Below are 15,107 nucleotides of genomic sequence, written 5' to 3'. Positions count from 1 at the left end.
TGGAGTAAAGAAACTTTTAGGAAACTCTCGGTTTTGGGACTTCCCTTCTTTATTTAACAAACACTCAAGCGGTGCAGGAGTCCATCCCCAAGGTAGTGATTCTTCCTCCCCCGTGGATGCTTATTCCTTGGTAGAATATAGCTGTGGATTTTAGTCCTTACTAAGTCATAAGTTTGCCTTCTGTTGCCTTTAAGCTTGGCTAATATACTGGGAGTATTTCACAGGTCATGTGGAGTAAGTAACGTTCTCCAGAACATGCAGCCAGTTCTCATTTTCCACCCGAGTGATCTAGTCACTGTGCTGTCATACAGCAGTAAGGCAATCTCTTCACTACTGCTGCTTAATTTTTGTCCATGTTTCTGCATACCAAGTGGAAATGAAGCCCCACAAGAAATTAAACAGAAGGATGCTCTTGCTTTTCCACGGGATCTGTCCTAAACTGAGAGGGTTTTGGGTTTTGGCAGATCTGGTCATGCACAGAAGCAAAGACTTTGACACTTCCAAGAATATTAAATGAATACTGCTAATGGGTTTAAGCTTCTCCAGCACTAGGAAGAAGCAGCTGATGGAAGACATCCTGAATCATAGTCTTGGACTTGAACTGTTCCATTTAAATCATGCTTTAGGTAGCTAGTGTGCAGGTCATGGTCTTAGACTCTAAATGTATGGACTCTTTAGATTAGCCAAGGATTCATCTTCCTTTCCTTTAACATTTTTAGTGAGATAAAAAAAAAAAAAGCAATACATGTGTGGAGGAGGAGTCTCTACTGAAAGCTCTCCAGAAAAAGATTTGCAGCTGAAATAACAATTCTATGGGGAGTTTTTCCCTGCCTTGTTTGTTTGTTTGTTCTTTTTCCTTTCTCGGCTAGCATTCAATGCTCATAACTGTGATTACTATAGTTCTTTTCAACCATAGTGTCCTCTAGGACACAAAGAAGGACTTTCCAGAAGTTATGCAAAATAACTGATACATAGATGTGTGTGCCGGCATTCATATAAATAGTGATTATTGCCATATCTTCCTTTTTTTCTTGTTTCCTTAGACTATATGTTTTAATAATGAAAACAAAATTTGCTGATGTTTGGGTATGCACATGATATATTTCTACCCACAGACTAGTGGTCTGAAAGGTATAGTAAACCTCATCACCTAACAACGAAATTCTTTCCCATCTCAAGTGCAGTTCTCACTGCATCCTTGCTGCAGTCGCAAGCCGTGGAAATGTTTTGCATGATTAATCTTAGAAATCTTATGTTGTCATAAGTATCTTATATATAGAATTGTGTTAGCTGACGCTAGTGTTAACACATGAGAAATGTTACTTGCTGCAGTGGCACTGGCTGTTGGATATGCTCCTGTACACATGGATATTATAGTGAATAAGGTAAAGTCCAAGCTGAAGAATTGTTGGATTCCTAGGTTCTACAATATACACTATTTCCTTCCTAAACATTTTTATTGCAGCGATGTCACTTTTCTTATTTTTTCATATGGACTCATTTGCTTTGATTACTCATATTAAAATGGAAAATATTATGCTACTTAATGTTTTAGTAGAAAACTATCAAGGAAGCATGATGTTAATGCTTAAACAATGTCCTATTGAATGTTTTCTGTTATCACATTTTCTGGTTTTACTGTGACTTTAAAAAGTCACATGACACATTTTTTTCGGGCTGGATGAAGCAGCAGTGGAGGTGGAGGAGGGAAGCAGCATGCAGAACCACATGCCATGGGATATGGAGAGCGTGCTGCACGCTCTGGTGGTAACACAACTACAGTAGTTCATGTCTCCCCTGCCATTCCCCTTCCTGGTCCTGTGTGCGGTGCCATGTGGTCTCAAAGTTGTCTAATTCCCTCGTGATCATCACATGTTTTTCTGCCTCCTTTGATCTATCAAGGAAATGAACCTTAAGTGACTTTGCCTCTCTCTTAGTGTGGCATCTGAGAGCACTAAAGAGCAAAACTCTGCCTCCAAACAGCCATTAAGAGTACTGAAATATCCTGCTTGAAGTTATCTCCCAAGGGAAATTTCTCAAACAGATAACCAAAATTAATTACCTAGAAAATTATGACATTGATACTAACGGGAAAGCTTGTTTTAAGCTTGCAAAACAGCAACCACAGAGCTGTAGTTCTCTATAAAACAATTTATACATCTATCACGTGTATTACCTGTTTAGTCTTCTAGTAATGTGTGGGGTTTTATTTTCCATCTGCTTCGAATCTTTTAAGTCCTATTTCCCAGTCATGTGTTTTACTATTACTGTAGTAAGGTATTTAAAATTATAGTCTAAAATATTTTAATGAAGGAACTCTTAAATAACTTGATAATGGATAATAAAATATTATTTAAATGAAAACATTCTTTCTATGTAGTTTTAAGATTAATGCGCAAACTACTTCTTTATCATAATTGCTTAGCTGTGTATCTACTTCTTAGTTATGTTAAAGAATACTGGAATATTGGTTCTTTGCTCTCTCTGTACTGTGAAGTGCAGCAGAGCCTTTCTGATGAATTGCTTTTACATACTGAACATGAAATGCTGTTTCAATATGAATGTACCTGACAACTAGTACTCATATGTATGTATGTACTGAAGGAGCACTGCCTAGGTGTCATTAAAATCCGTAAAGGCAACATTCGATTTGCTTATCACCACGTTATTTCAGAACATTGCACTACTACATCTGTCACCAGGTAATGCACACAGCAAATTCTGACACTAGAAACAGAAATAAGCAAGCAAAATGATCTGCTCTTGGCTGAAAGGGCCCTCTGTCACGCTTATTGCAGTCAGTATGCCTATCTGCTCCATGTATATTAATTTGAATGGAAAATCTAAATGAATATCTTTACTACATGCAACAAGGATTCATGGTTTAGTGTGAGGTGTCCCTGCCCATGGCACGGGGGTTGGAACTTGATGATCTTAAGGTCCTTTCCAACCCTAACTACTCTATGATTCTATGATTATATACAGGAAGCAATATGCTTTTTCAATACTTCCCCTGCACAATTCAGGTTCCATTGGTTGTCTAAGTTATGAGACAGTAGAACTCGGTAATAATCGACCTCCCTCCGAAGAAGACACCTAGTGGCTATCGCGCTACATTGCTCCTCAGGGTTCCTTCACTGCTTTTACTAGGGATGAGATTGACCTGCCTGAGCTTCTAGTGCCACTTGAGATGTCCTTGCACACCCTGACTGGCGTTTAGTTCCTGCTGCAGAAGGGCAAGGGGTTGTCCATAGGTCTTGTGTCAGCCCCATCTAGGTGTCCTGATGCCTTATGGCATCTCAAACACTACTAGACAACTTACATTTAGGCAAGTGAAGCTTCAGCTCTGAACCTAGAGTTTAGACATCTACTATCCACACAGGCAACTATATTTAGTGGTGTTGATCTCTCACGAATCTCGGCTACAATACCCTCTAATAAAACCTAGAATAGTCTCCTTTCTATTAATGATATTGGCATCATCATTGTTGCAATATATCATCCAGGGAATAGTAAGACCTACTTGAAACAGCTTCAGCTTGCATCTTGTACCAGAGTTTTCAAAGAATCACAGGATGGTTTGGGTTGGAAAGTACCTTAAAGCTCATCCAGTTCCAACCCCCCCACCATGGGTAGGGACACCTTCCACTAGACCAGGTTGCTCAAGGCCCCATCCAACCTGGCCTTGAACACTGCCAGGAATGGGGCAGCCACAGCTTCTCCGGGCAACCTGTGCCAGTGTCTCATAGTGAAATTCGTTTTACTAATATATAATCTAAATCTACCTTCTTTCAGCATGAGACTTCAGTCGTGTTTTCATTGTTTCTTGAGTTAATTTGATATACATGATTCCAATACTTGCTGTTGCTCTTGTAAGTTAGACTAGGAACAGTCAGAATTTTGCATGCCTGTTCTTTAAACGGTGATGCTACAAAGTAATATAGAAGGGTCTTTTAAGGGTGCTGGTGAGGTTCAGATCAACCAAACCCTGGATTCATCACTTTCCTTAGGCAATGGACATGGTTTGCTGTAGGGTGAGAAAATTAACCTTCTTCACCTCTTCCACCAACCCTGCAGAAGCAGCTTCTGCCTTGGTGATTTAATCACCCGGAGCGGCACCACAGCCTGCCTCACGGAAAGACAGCGCTCTTCACATGTTACAGGATGGAGAACACCACGAAGGAGAGCCACAGGCACCTTTGGATCGCTAGAAATGAATGATCGGGAAACTGGCGGCTCCTAAGTCCCCATGGATCCTCTTCCTTCCTTGCGAGAATGATGTGCTTCGGTCCCGTGAGAAGGAGGCGACCAGAGCCCCCAAACTGCCGCTGCCCCCGCACACGATCCCGCTGCCCTCCCGCCGGGGAAAGCAGCAGTGGGCCGGAAGCGAGCCGCCTTCCGCTTCCCTTCCACCCCGGAAGAGGTGGGGAAAGCTGCGGCCATGCAGGTCTCCAGCCTCAATGAGGTGAAGATCTACAGCCTCAGCGCTGGCAGGAGTCTCCCGGAGGTGAGGAGCAGCGGGGCGAGGGAGGGCTGCGGGTGGGCCAAGGGACGCGCTGCCGGGCCGGGCCAGGAGCTCCCTCAGCCGTGTGCCACAGTGGGAGCGGTTAGAGGCGCGTTGTACGCTTTGGGCCTGAGCTGCAGCCTGGGCCGGAGCGGCTCATGGAGCTGCCCCTGCTCTGTGTGCGCTTGTGGTGAGGGTGGAGGGTCGGTAACGGAAACAGCTACGAGTATTTTTAAGCTACGAATGCAGACTGAATGCGTGCATCTGTAACTATAGGTGTGTTATTCTGCAGATCTCTAAAACCCACGAGTGTCTAAGTTTTTTTGATGTGGAATGGTTAAAAATACCAGTGGAAATTTTAAAATAATCAAGAAAAAAAAAATTAATGGCCTGAATGTCTTCTGCTTACAGGTTGGATAAACCTTAAGTGATTCTCTGGTTTCTTTATGAATAATGAGCTCAAGACTGATTTATGTATTTTCTTACAGTGGCTCTCAGACAGGAAGAAAAGAGCTTTACAGAAGAAAGATGTGGGTGAGTTTTCCCATCATATGATCCTCTGTAATACTCAGTTACATGTATACAGTGTGCAAGTCCAGAGGAAGACACTTCACTGACTGATACAGGGAAGTTATGCACAGCTTATATTTTAAAAACTACAAAATTAAAACTATAAATAATTACTCCAACTTCCTGTATAGCATTATGTGAACAGAATATTACCTGTATTGTTTTAAATTTCAGACATTAAGTATTGGGGTTGTAGATTCTACAGAAACATGATGGATTAATTACGTGATTATGTGACTGTATAAAAACATGATTGATGAATTACATGTATAGCTTATAAACCATGAACTCCATATATATGTATGCTATAAACTCCATAGATATTGTCCTGGGTTCAGCAGCAGCAGCAGTCAGTTTTTCTCCTTCTTAGTAGCTGATGCAGTGCTGAACCCAGGACAGATATATATACATACTCCAACTGTAAACTCCCCTACTGTATTATGCTAATCTTAGAGTGCAGGAAGATCATAATTTTAACCTAAAATCATTATACAAAACAAAAATGGCTAGGAAGAGATGCACAAGAAACTCAAACCAACCAAAAAATACAGAGAGTTAACAGAAGGATGGAATACATTATACAACATCTTAGTTGCATTATGTGATAAATATTTGCTATGACTTTATATAGTAACTTGTTATGTAGTTACCTTAGACATTTATTTTTGCATGGAGGTAGCCCCCACATGGGGTTAACAGACTATTAATCTGCATATAACACGTTAATTATACTTAAGATCTTTATACTTTCTAAGATTCTTTTAACAGTATTTAAAAGAATATAATTATAAATAAAGATATACTTTTAAAGATATTTCCTATATCCAGTTAACATTCTTCCATAAGAAACCATGACAGATTTTTGTACTGATACAACTATGCTACCTAAGCAACAACTTTTTTTTTTTTTTTTAATAGATATCCGTAGAAGAATTGAACTTATTCAAGACTTTGAAATGCCCACGGTTAGCACAAAGATTAAGGTATCAAGAGATGGACAGTATATTATGGCAGTTGGTGAGTTAACAAAGTGTCTTTCTGTAGCAGAGGCCCAAAGTGCTAGAAAACCTTCATTGCAGAATGACTTAGTGTTTCAGGTAGAATTGGTGAGAGTTCATTTTTGAGTGTAGCATTGAACAGTTTTGGAAGCTTACTCTTAAGATGTGATAGACTGCTGTCTTGGTAGTGGTATTGTGAAACTGCTTTTTAGAATACAGATGTTGTTAGGAAGGGACCTTTGAAGATCATCTAGTTCCAACCCCCCTGCCACTGGGCATTTAGAATACAATTAAAACCTAAACTGTCTATAATACATTTAAAAACTAAAGTCTTTAGTATTTTTGTTGTCTGTAAATTTGCTTTAAATAACTTCTGAACATCATTGTCGAGTATTGTTTAAAGGATGGAGGATAATGCTACATTTTGTAACTTTGTCAAAGCAAGATCGAAACATCAATACTTCAGTAGGTAGTAATAACATAAGGAGATTTGGTCTTTCAGACTTATGGAAGGTATTATTCAGTTCTGTATGATGTATCTGTTAATCAAAAGAACTGACATACAAGAAGGGTGCTTTCAGGCACCAAAGAGAAAAACAAGGCTGTGGAGTTATGTTACTAAGAGACATGTTTTTCCAGTCACAGAGACTTTGGTAAGATTGGAATACTTGTAGTTGAAATGCAGTAGAGTAATATAAGGCATTATAGTAAAGAGAAAAAAAAATTAAGAAAAAAAATTAAGAAAAATAAGCTTTAGTGTTGTATTTTTGTTAACATTTTTAATTAAAGATCAAATTATTCTTCCAGGAACTTACAAGCCAAGAATCCGCTGTTTTGATGCCTATCAGTTATCTCAGAAATTTGAAAGATGCTTAGATTCTGAAGGTTAGTATAAACTATAGCTGTTAGCACAAGATGTCTTTCATGTGTAATTCAGATAGTACTCAAATAGAAACTTCTGTCTCTGTGGTGAGGGGGCAAAATGTACATTGGGGGAACACAAGAATCTAGAGTAAAACATCACCTTGTCTTTACCTTTGTATCTTTCCCTTTTTGTCCTCCTTCAAAGTTCTTTCCTCCCTTGGGGTGGTGCGAAGAATGTAAGATTTACCTTGAGCTAGTAAGCATGGGGCCCAGAGTGTGAGTGCTCTGTTTGGGGTGGGGAATGTAACATGGGTACGATGGCTAGGTGGTGGCCAGATCTACCTTCTTTCCCCTTTGAAGCAGTTAAGGTAGGAGAATGAACTACGGTTTCACCATTGCTCCTGAAATGAGCTCTCACGGCTTGCTTTCTGGAGCCCAAGCTCAGTTACAGGGTAAAGAGCATTTCCTGAGAGTGGGTGGGTTGGTTGGTTGGTTGGTTTGTTTGTTTTCTTGGAAGCAAGGTACTTGAGGATAGATGGTAGCATGGCCAAGAATCTAATTACACCTTGTTTGCTACTAATTTGGATGAAGAACAACTGTGGTGAGGAAAGCCAGGAGCCACCTAGACAATGGGAAAAGGGGAATCTGCTGGCAGTTAGACTGGGGGGGAAGGTCAGAGCTGCTGTGGCTGTGAGTTTTAGGGTGCACAGATTTGAGGAATGGTGTTTGGGTTTTTTTGTTTTGTTTTGTTTGAGGGCTGGGATGTTAGAAGACAGGTGGCTGAAAACTGAGATAGGGGGTGACCAAAGCAATAAAGGGGTGAGCATAGAGTGGCAGAAGTCCTAAATCATTATGGAAAAATGAAACTGGTCTGTGATGTTTGTCAAAGTGGTGTGAAAAATAAAAACTGAGAACCACTGAGTTAGGTAAGAAAAAGGGGAGTGTTTTTTTTACCCTGTGCCTCAGGGCTACAAGGAGTCGGGTAGGGTGAAGGCATGGTGCTACAACATAGGGGAGGAGTAGCGGTGGGGCAGGGGTTCAGAGAGGTTGGGGAGAGGAGAGTATGGCAAGAGTGAGACCCACTTTGAAAGAGTAGGAGTCATCATAATAGTAAATGATTGCTGGTAATTAGAGCTTAAAGTATATATTTTTTTTTAACTGGCATCTTACTAGACTGTGAAAGTATGTTTAATTTGTAAGGTAGCATAGAGTCACTTCAGGTAACTTTAAATGAGCTACCTCATTTAAATGGAACCAGTTTAGCTGAAGGAGCTACTTCCTAATGTTCCCAACCCAGCTCATTTGAAACTAAGCAAAGCTCAATACATTGCAGTGTTCAGCAGTGTAGCTTTTAAATTTGTGATTTTTTTTTTTTATTTTTTTTTTTTTTTTTTTTGGATATTGAAACTCTTTGGAAGTACTGACCCTTTAGAAGGATTGCATGTGCAAGTTTGCACATAGTATGTCCAAGCTTATGTCATTTTTTATTATCTTTGACGGGTTACTAAAGGTCCATGGACCACACACTTACTGAAAACCATTTGATTAGACCTTCCCTGAGCCAATAAATACACAGCTGAGCATTGTGTTGAGGAACATGTCAAGTATAAAAGCACGATAAAGAGATTACAAGATGCTCCATATGTTTCTAAAGTTTTAGAAAACTACTTGTTATTTTGCAAATAGAGTTATATAATTAAAGATTTTATCACAATGCCTGAATTATGCATTGACACCTGTGGGGAATGCTTATATGACTAAAGGTTAGCGTGAGTGTAAATGTTTTGAGAGTTTATGCCAGTGTTTGCAAGTAAGTTTGCTTACTTAGTTGACTTAAAATTCTCTTGCTCTCTCCTCTAGTGGTTACATTTGAGATTTTATCAGATGATTACTCAAAGGTATGTTGAATGCTTTCAATGTATAAATGAAAAAATGGTTTAATATGTATATTAAAATGCATTTTCATATATAGTAAAGGCAGTCAATCAACACAACTTTTGGAACAGAAAGGTTTTTTTTAAAAAAGCAAACAAGCATTTTTTTGTACATTCAAAATGTTGTTTTCTTTCTCTCTTTGTATTATAATTTTCTTACCACTCTTAAGGTCTTTTGTCTGCAGTAGAGAAAAACGTCAAATAATGGTTTTTCTTACAAAAATAATGAGGAAAATGGAATTAGTTATTGTTTCTAGGATAACATTTAGTCACAATCCATTATGGCAAGTGGTACACCGATACACCATTTTTGAGAGGTGGGATAGCTGCAGGTTAGTTAATAGCCTAGTTTCTCAGTGTTGTTGTAGCCAACATGATTGTAAGCATATGAATGAGGCAAAAATTGTGGAGAGAAGTAAAGTTGTTTGTGGTTTTTTAAGTGTTTATCTTGGTTTTTTTGTTGGGTTGTTGGTTTTTTTTTGGAGAAGAGACCTTTGCGCTTCTGGTACAGGTTTGTTTTAATAAATATTTCTTATTTGATCAGAGGCAGTGTCATCTAGCCTTTGAGCTGTAGTCTGTTCAAAATTTTTTCCATATTTCCAAAGATGTGCATGAATTCAAGTAGCAGAAGGCGGTGACTGGTACCGTACAGTAGCCTCTCACTTGTTTGTCTGTAAAGGAGTGTGTCTGGTTGTACAAACCAGTTATTTGGGAGACTGAGGAACACACTGTGTTTACAAATATGATTGAGTGGTTATGAATAGTAGCTGTTACGTGTGTTTTCAGCTGAAATTGGTACTATATTTCAGACTGAAGCCCTACTTTCACAACTTGATACAACCCAATTTTCGATTTCATTTTTCTAAAACTTACAAATCATTAGAAAGAAAACTAATTTCAGGTAACTGTCATCATGTTTTGAACATGCCAGAAAGAAGGAATATTATTTGAGAAATTACACTTGAAGTACTTAGAATCATGAAAATGCTGATTTGAGGGGGGCCTTCAAACATCTGAACAGGACTGTCAAAACCTGCAAGCATGGCAGTTCCACAGTTCACTGAATAAATTGTTACAATACTGCACTACATCTTAGTAAATAATTTTTTCTTCCTGTTCAACCTGCCCAGGAAAATCTGAAATTTTTTACTGTTGCTACTGCAAAGAGTTTGACTCGTCATTTTTGTAATTGTGCTTCAGTTCTAGCTGCTGTTAGGTTGCCCTGCAGGTGCTCTTTGCCTTGCTAAACAAGCTGAGATTCTTCTGACCTTTCTGTGTGTTTTGTGTTTTGCCCCTTGTCTCTCTTGGTAGCCCTCTTGATGCTCTCAACATCCATCTTGAGTTAGGATCCCAACACTAGACACACTGCCTCGTTCTTTAGTAGCCCAGGGAACTTAGCTTCTCTCCAATCTGCTCCCCCTGTCCTCGTAAGATTGCCTCTTGAGGCTTATTTTCATTTTCACAGTGAGAGCGTGTTGTTGGTTTTCATTCATGCTGGTATCCATAAGGCCAGTTGAACTTCTGTGAAGAGCTTTGCTTGTGGTAAACTTCCAGTTAAAAGCATAAATCATTAGACAGATAAAAGCATAAAGGCATTAGGCACACAAAGGATTGACTAGGATGTATATGAAAAACATTATGTAACACTGACTCTGCAGCTGCATCTGTAATCTCATACAAAATTGTAGTTATGCTTTTGAAAAATGATATTCCACTTGGTCTTGGACCAGGATGAGTGAGTCCACAAATAACAGGTTGAAACGTTATGGGTTTCAACATTTCTGATATCAGTATTTTGGTAAACATTTTCTGATATCAGTATCAGAAAAAGCAGGGGGACTTGATAAGTAAGCATGAAGTTCTAGCCCAGGTCAGTACTTTCTCTGTGTCTTGTAAGGGAAGAATGTGCAAATACATCAATAAAGATGACATTCAGAATAACTTTTGTACTTCTCCTTTCCTGAGCTTCTCATCTTTATTTTTAGTTAGTGTTGCTAACAATATACTCCAGCAGTAGAAAACTTAAAATCTTCATTATCTACTACTTTTAGAAGATTCATGGACTATACATATCCTAAACTAAATTACAGCTTTTCTAAATCTAAACCAAATAAGGATGAGGCTCCGAGTCGAGAGTTAGCCTGTTATCCATATAATTTAATTGTTTGTATGTATTGTGTCATGAGATCGGGCTAGGCCAACTGTTCCTCTGTCACATAGTGCCTGAGCATGGTTTGAGATACAGCATGAGTGTAACGGAGGTTGTGGGCAATGATGTCTCTGGAGTAGGAAGAGCTCTTTCACTTGGATAGGACTATAGAGGAAAGTTCTGGCTTATTTTCTTTACTAGCATAGACCTAGCCTTCTAAAAATGCTTTCCTGTGGGGTGTTCCAGGACTGAGGTGTTTGCCTGTGTTTCAGAAAGAAAATATGTGCTTATTCAGATGGCAGACAAAAAAAAATATAGAAAGGTCTTTGGTTTCATTTACTGGAATGCTGCTGTCCATCAGGATGTACGTACAGTTTTTGTTCTTAATATCTATGAACATATTGGTGTCTGCATGGCATTATACCTGAAAGAAATCAGTAAATCTGGTGCCTGAAGGAAGTACAGATGTTAATTTTGGTGGAGCACAACACCAAGATAACTAATACTGCTCTGGTTCCAGAGTTGCTTTTAGGGTGTCTGTCACATATACTCTCATGGATATTCATTTAATATTTATTAGTAATGCTCTTTGCTGTAGCTAGTGAGAATGATGAAGGACTAGCTGATTATAATTTTAATAGAAATGGTTTAAAGAAGTTGTGGTTAACCTGTGTGAGCTTGAAAAAAATCACTGGAGTCTGTGCTGTGAGATGGGGAGATTGTAATCTGCTTCTGTGTGTTTCAGTGCTTTCTATTTTATTTTCAGGTTGTCTTCCTGCAGTGTGGCAGATTTGTGGAGTTTCATTCACAGCATGGCCATTACTACAAGACTAGAATACCAAAATTTGGTAGAGATTTCTCTTACCACTATCCATCATGTGACCTGTATTTTGTAGGAGCAAGGTATCGATTAAATGAATTATTTTATTTCACTACTGTTAGCAATATTTTCCAAGAATAAAATGAACATTAAAATACCAGAAAAGTTAAAAATTTGAAGTGGCATTTCCTTCCAAATTAATAATGGAGGCTGTTTGTGAAGAGTGGTTAATGTGGGAAGACTAAGATTAATTCGGTTTCCTGTACTGTTTTAAGACTTTCTGATTCTTAAACCAGGTACATCATATATTTGCAAATTTGTTATAGGAACTGCTATTCAGTGTACTGTTTTAAAAATTGATTGGCATCTAAGTAAGGAAAATTAAATATCTTTTCTAGCCTGGTTGATGTTTTTTGAGTCAAATCACTTGAAATAATTAATTGACTCTGTGAGAAGACAGTAAGAAGATGAGGTCTGTAGGGTTTCAAGCAAAGTAAATAGCAATTCAAGATATAACATAAATCATAGGAAAAGAAGAAATCTTAAAGGAATTCATGCATCTTTTCCCTGCAAAAGGAATAATTGGTAAGATATTGCAGTGTAATAAATATATTTGGTAAACATGCACATTTTTCTCTGTTTTTAACACTGGAGGATAGATTTGTCTTATGTTTTTAGGTTGTGAAGTCTGTAAATTGTGTATGTGGTAAAATTAGGCTGTTAGAACTTTTATCCCTAACTTACAACAGTATTTTTCAGTATTCATAAGAGGAAGGAGTAATTTTGGATTTTTCCTTTGTAGTTCTGAAGTATACAGGCTAAATCTGGAACAAGGAAGGTTTCTGAACTCCCTGCAAACTGATGCTTCGTAAGTTATCTGAGCTGTATGATGCCTATCTGTCTTGTTTCCACCAGGTGGAAGCAAACTACTAGCATGCTTGCCATCAGTGCTGTATCTGAATACTGCCCAAATGCGTTGAAGAGTTGAAAAGGAACATATGCCGAGCCTGAGCCTTGTTTTATGTTCTGTAATTATTTGTTCTGGTTTTTATGTTTTAATTGAGTTTTCTTTTTTGGATATTTTAAAATTGCTTAATATAGACTTGTAATAGGTATTATATAACTTGATCTTAAGAGTGTTTCATTAAAACTTTGCCATTATTGCTCAATTTAGCCATCATATAGAGATCTACCCACAGGGTATGTACTTTCCCAGACATGTCTTTGTCCTTCTGCTCTTGGAGTAGCCCAGAGAGAATTTTTATATCTCCAGCATTTGTCTCATTCTTTTGAAAACACTACTAGAGCAGGAGCCTGGCTTTCATGTTGGGAGAGGCAGATGAGAACAACAGACTTGATGAGATACAGTGGCTCGTTGGTGGGCAGCATCTGGTGTTCAGTGGGTAGGATAGCTTAATGGATGGAGCAATATTTGTGAAGGCATGTTACAGAAACTGAGCAGCAGAGACAAAAAGGGGAATCGTGCAGCAAGAGAGCTAAGTGTGTAGTATACAATCTGAATTGAGAGAGGTGAGACTTGAAATCATGAAAAGGTTGTGAAGTGGGGAAGTTGAATGGGTTACAGAATTGGAGGTGGAGGCCTTTGAATGGAAGAAGCTGGAAAGTGCCATGAGGAGTGATGTAAAGAGAAATATTTGTACTTTGGAAGAGTTGCTGGAAAAATACAGGGCTCTTGGGTGCCCTGTTGAGAAATAGGATGGTTGGGTGAGGGAAAGGAAGACAGGCCATTCATCAGAATGTGTAATGAGGTGTAAACTTCTGAACATGAGTAACTGGGAAGACCTTTTGACATAACTGAGTTGTTTAAGAATGTAGTGGAGCAGAGCAATATGGCAAGGCTTGGTGGTGGGTATAGGCAGAGAAATGCAGAGTCATTCAGACTGGAGAGAACCCTAGAGCTCAGTCTCCTGCTCAAGGCATGGTCATGTTGAATTCAGATGAATTTTCCCAGGGGATGTGAAAACTCCAAGGATGGAAGTTCCACAGCCTCTGTGGGCAACCCGTTCCAGTGCTTAATTATCCATATAGCATAAAAACATTATCCTTACGTCCAGTTGGAACCTTACCTATTTCGAGTAATCAGCAGTGTCTCTGATGGCTCCAAATTCTTGATAAGCTCCTCCTAGTATAAGAAACTGCTATTGAGTGGCCATCTCTCTGTCGCTGCCTCTCTCTCTCTGTCCAGCTTTTACTTTTCCAGGCTGAGCAATTGTATACCTGATCACAGAAATCTTTTTGGTTGTTCATGTGTTAAATTAGCCTGAGGTCATTAAACCTGCTCCTTTTTCTGTTTCAGAGAGAGTAATGTCTGTGACATAAATCCTGTACATTTCCTGTTTGCTATGGGGACGGCTGAGGTAAATGTTAGCATTCCTTTTAATAAAAGGGCAATAGTGTTTGCTTTTTTTATATTGGTTTGCGTGAGGATAAGAAGTCATGACGGGAACCTGTTTAATTGATGTGATCTCATTGCTGTGTTAAGCATAGATCTGTTAAACAAGGTGACTTTTTAGACCATAGGGCAGATACAGTTTCTGAGCTGCTTTGGTTGCTGAGATGCTCAAGAATTTTGCCGATGGGAGAGAAAATGTTACCTTGCTTTACAGTGTAGCCATCTGTAGAAATTAGCTAGCATGTGTACTCTATTAATCATCAGAGATTTAATGTTAATTATATTGATTCAGATCACATTTTTGAAAATCAAAAGTGAAATGTGTGGAGCTTGTATGCTACTATTAGAACAACTCATGTTATGATTTGATTAATCATAGATTAAATAATACATATTTTAAACGTTTTCAGGATACCAGACGTCAGTTGCATAAGCTTGAAATGTATTTTCTAAACTCCATAGGGTAAAGTGGAATGCTGGGACCCTAGAACTAGAAATCGAGTTGGGCTGTTGGACTGTGCTTTAAGCAGTGTGACAGCAGATACTGAGTGAGTAAAGGCCACCTTTTCCAAGTGTCATCTTTTGGGCTGGTTTTTTTTTTCCAGAAGTTTTGCTTTTAGAAACAAATCCCACTTTGCATTAAAATGGCGTGCCCATGGTCCTCTCTTCTCAGTGCTAATGTGAGTAAAGGGTTTTCTTAGTCATAAAGAAGTCTCTTAATCATTGGCCTTAGTAGTGGCTATTATTATATACAACCACAAGTTGTAAATGTAAACAATGCAGCTTTTTGAAGTAGTGTTTCTGAGTGATATCTGTGAATTAATTTACATTAAGTGTCTTAGTTGTTTTTAACAT

At 38.6% G+C, this 15,107-nt stretch overlaps 1 protein-coding gene across 1 annotated transcript in view; it reads left to right on the top strand.

The window, feature by feature from the left end:
- Nucleotides 1-4,426: 4,426 nt before the first annotated feature.
- NOL10 (nucleolar protein 10) overlaps nucleotides 4,427-15,107 on the top strand; it is a 55,627-nt gene continuing 44,946 nt past the window's right edge. Inside the window, exons 1-9 of the mRNA XM_080616506.1 lie at nucleotides 4,427-4,507; nucleotides 4,993-5,038; nucleotides 5,993-6,091; nucleotides 6,880-6,957; nucleotides 8,797-8,834; nucleotides 11,786-11,922; nucleotides 12,642-12,707; nucleotides 14,157-14,217; nucleotides 14,715-14,800. Of these exons, the coding sequence (XP_080472632.1) occupies nucleotides 4,442-4,507; nucleotides 4,993-5,038; nucleotides 5,993-6,091; nucleotides 6,880-6,957; nucleotides 8,797-8,834; nucleotides 11,786-11,922; nucleotides 12,642-12,707; nucleotides 14,157-14,217; nucleotides 14,715-14,800 (677 nt within the window). The 5' untranslated portion in view covers nucleotides 4,427-4,441. The remainder of the gene's footprint in view (nucleotides 4,508-4,992; nucleotides 5,039-5,992; nucleotides 6,092-6,879; nucleotides 6,958-8,796; nucleotides 8,835-11,785; nucleotides 11,923-12,641; nucleotides 12,708-14,156; nucleotides 14,218-14,714; nucleotides 14,801-15,107) is intronic.

Source organism: Psittacula echo, assembly GCF_963264785.1.
Source record: "Psittacula echo genome assembly, chromosome: 4".
NCBI classification, from domain to species: Eukaryota; Metazoa; Chordata; class Aves; order Psittaciformes; family Psittacidae; genus Psittacula; species Psittacula echo.
Note: the sequence above shows the minus strand (reverse complement) of the source record. Positions and strands in the feature narration are given on the sequence as shown.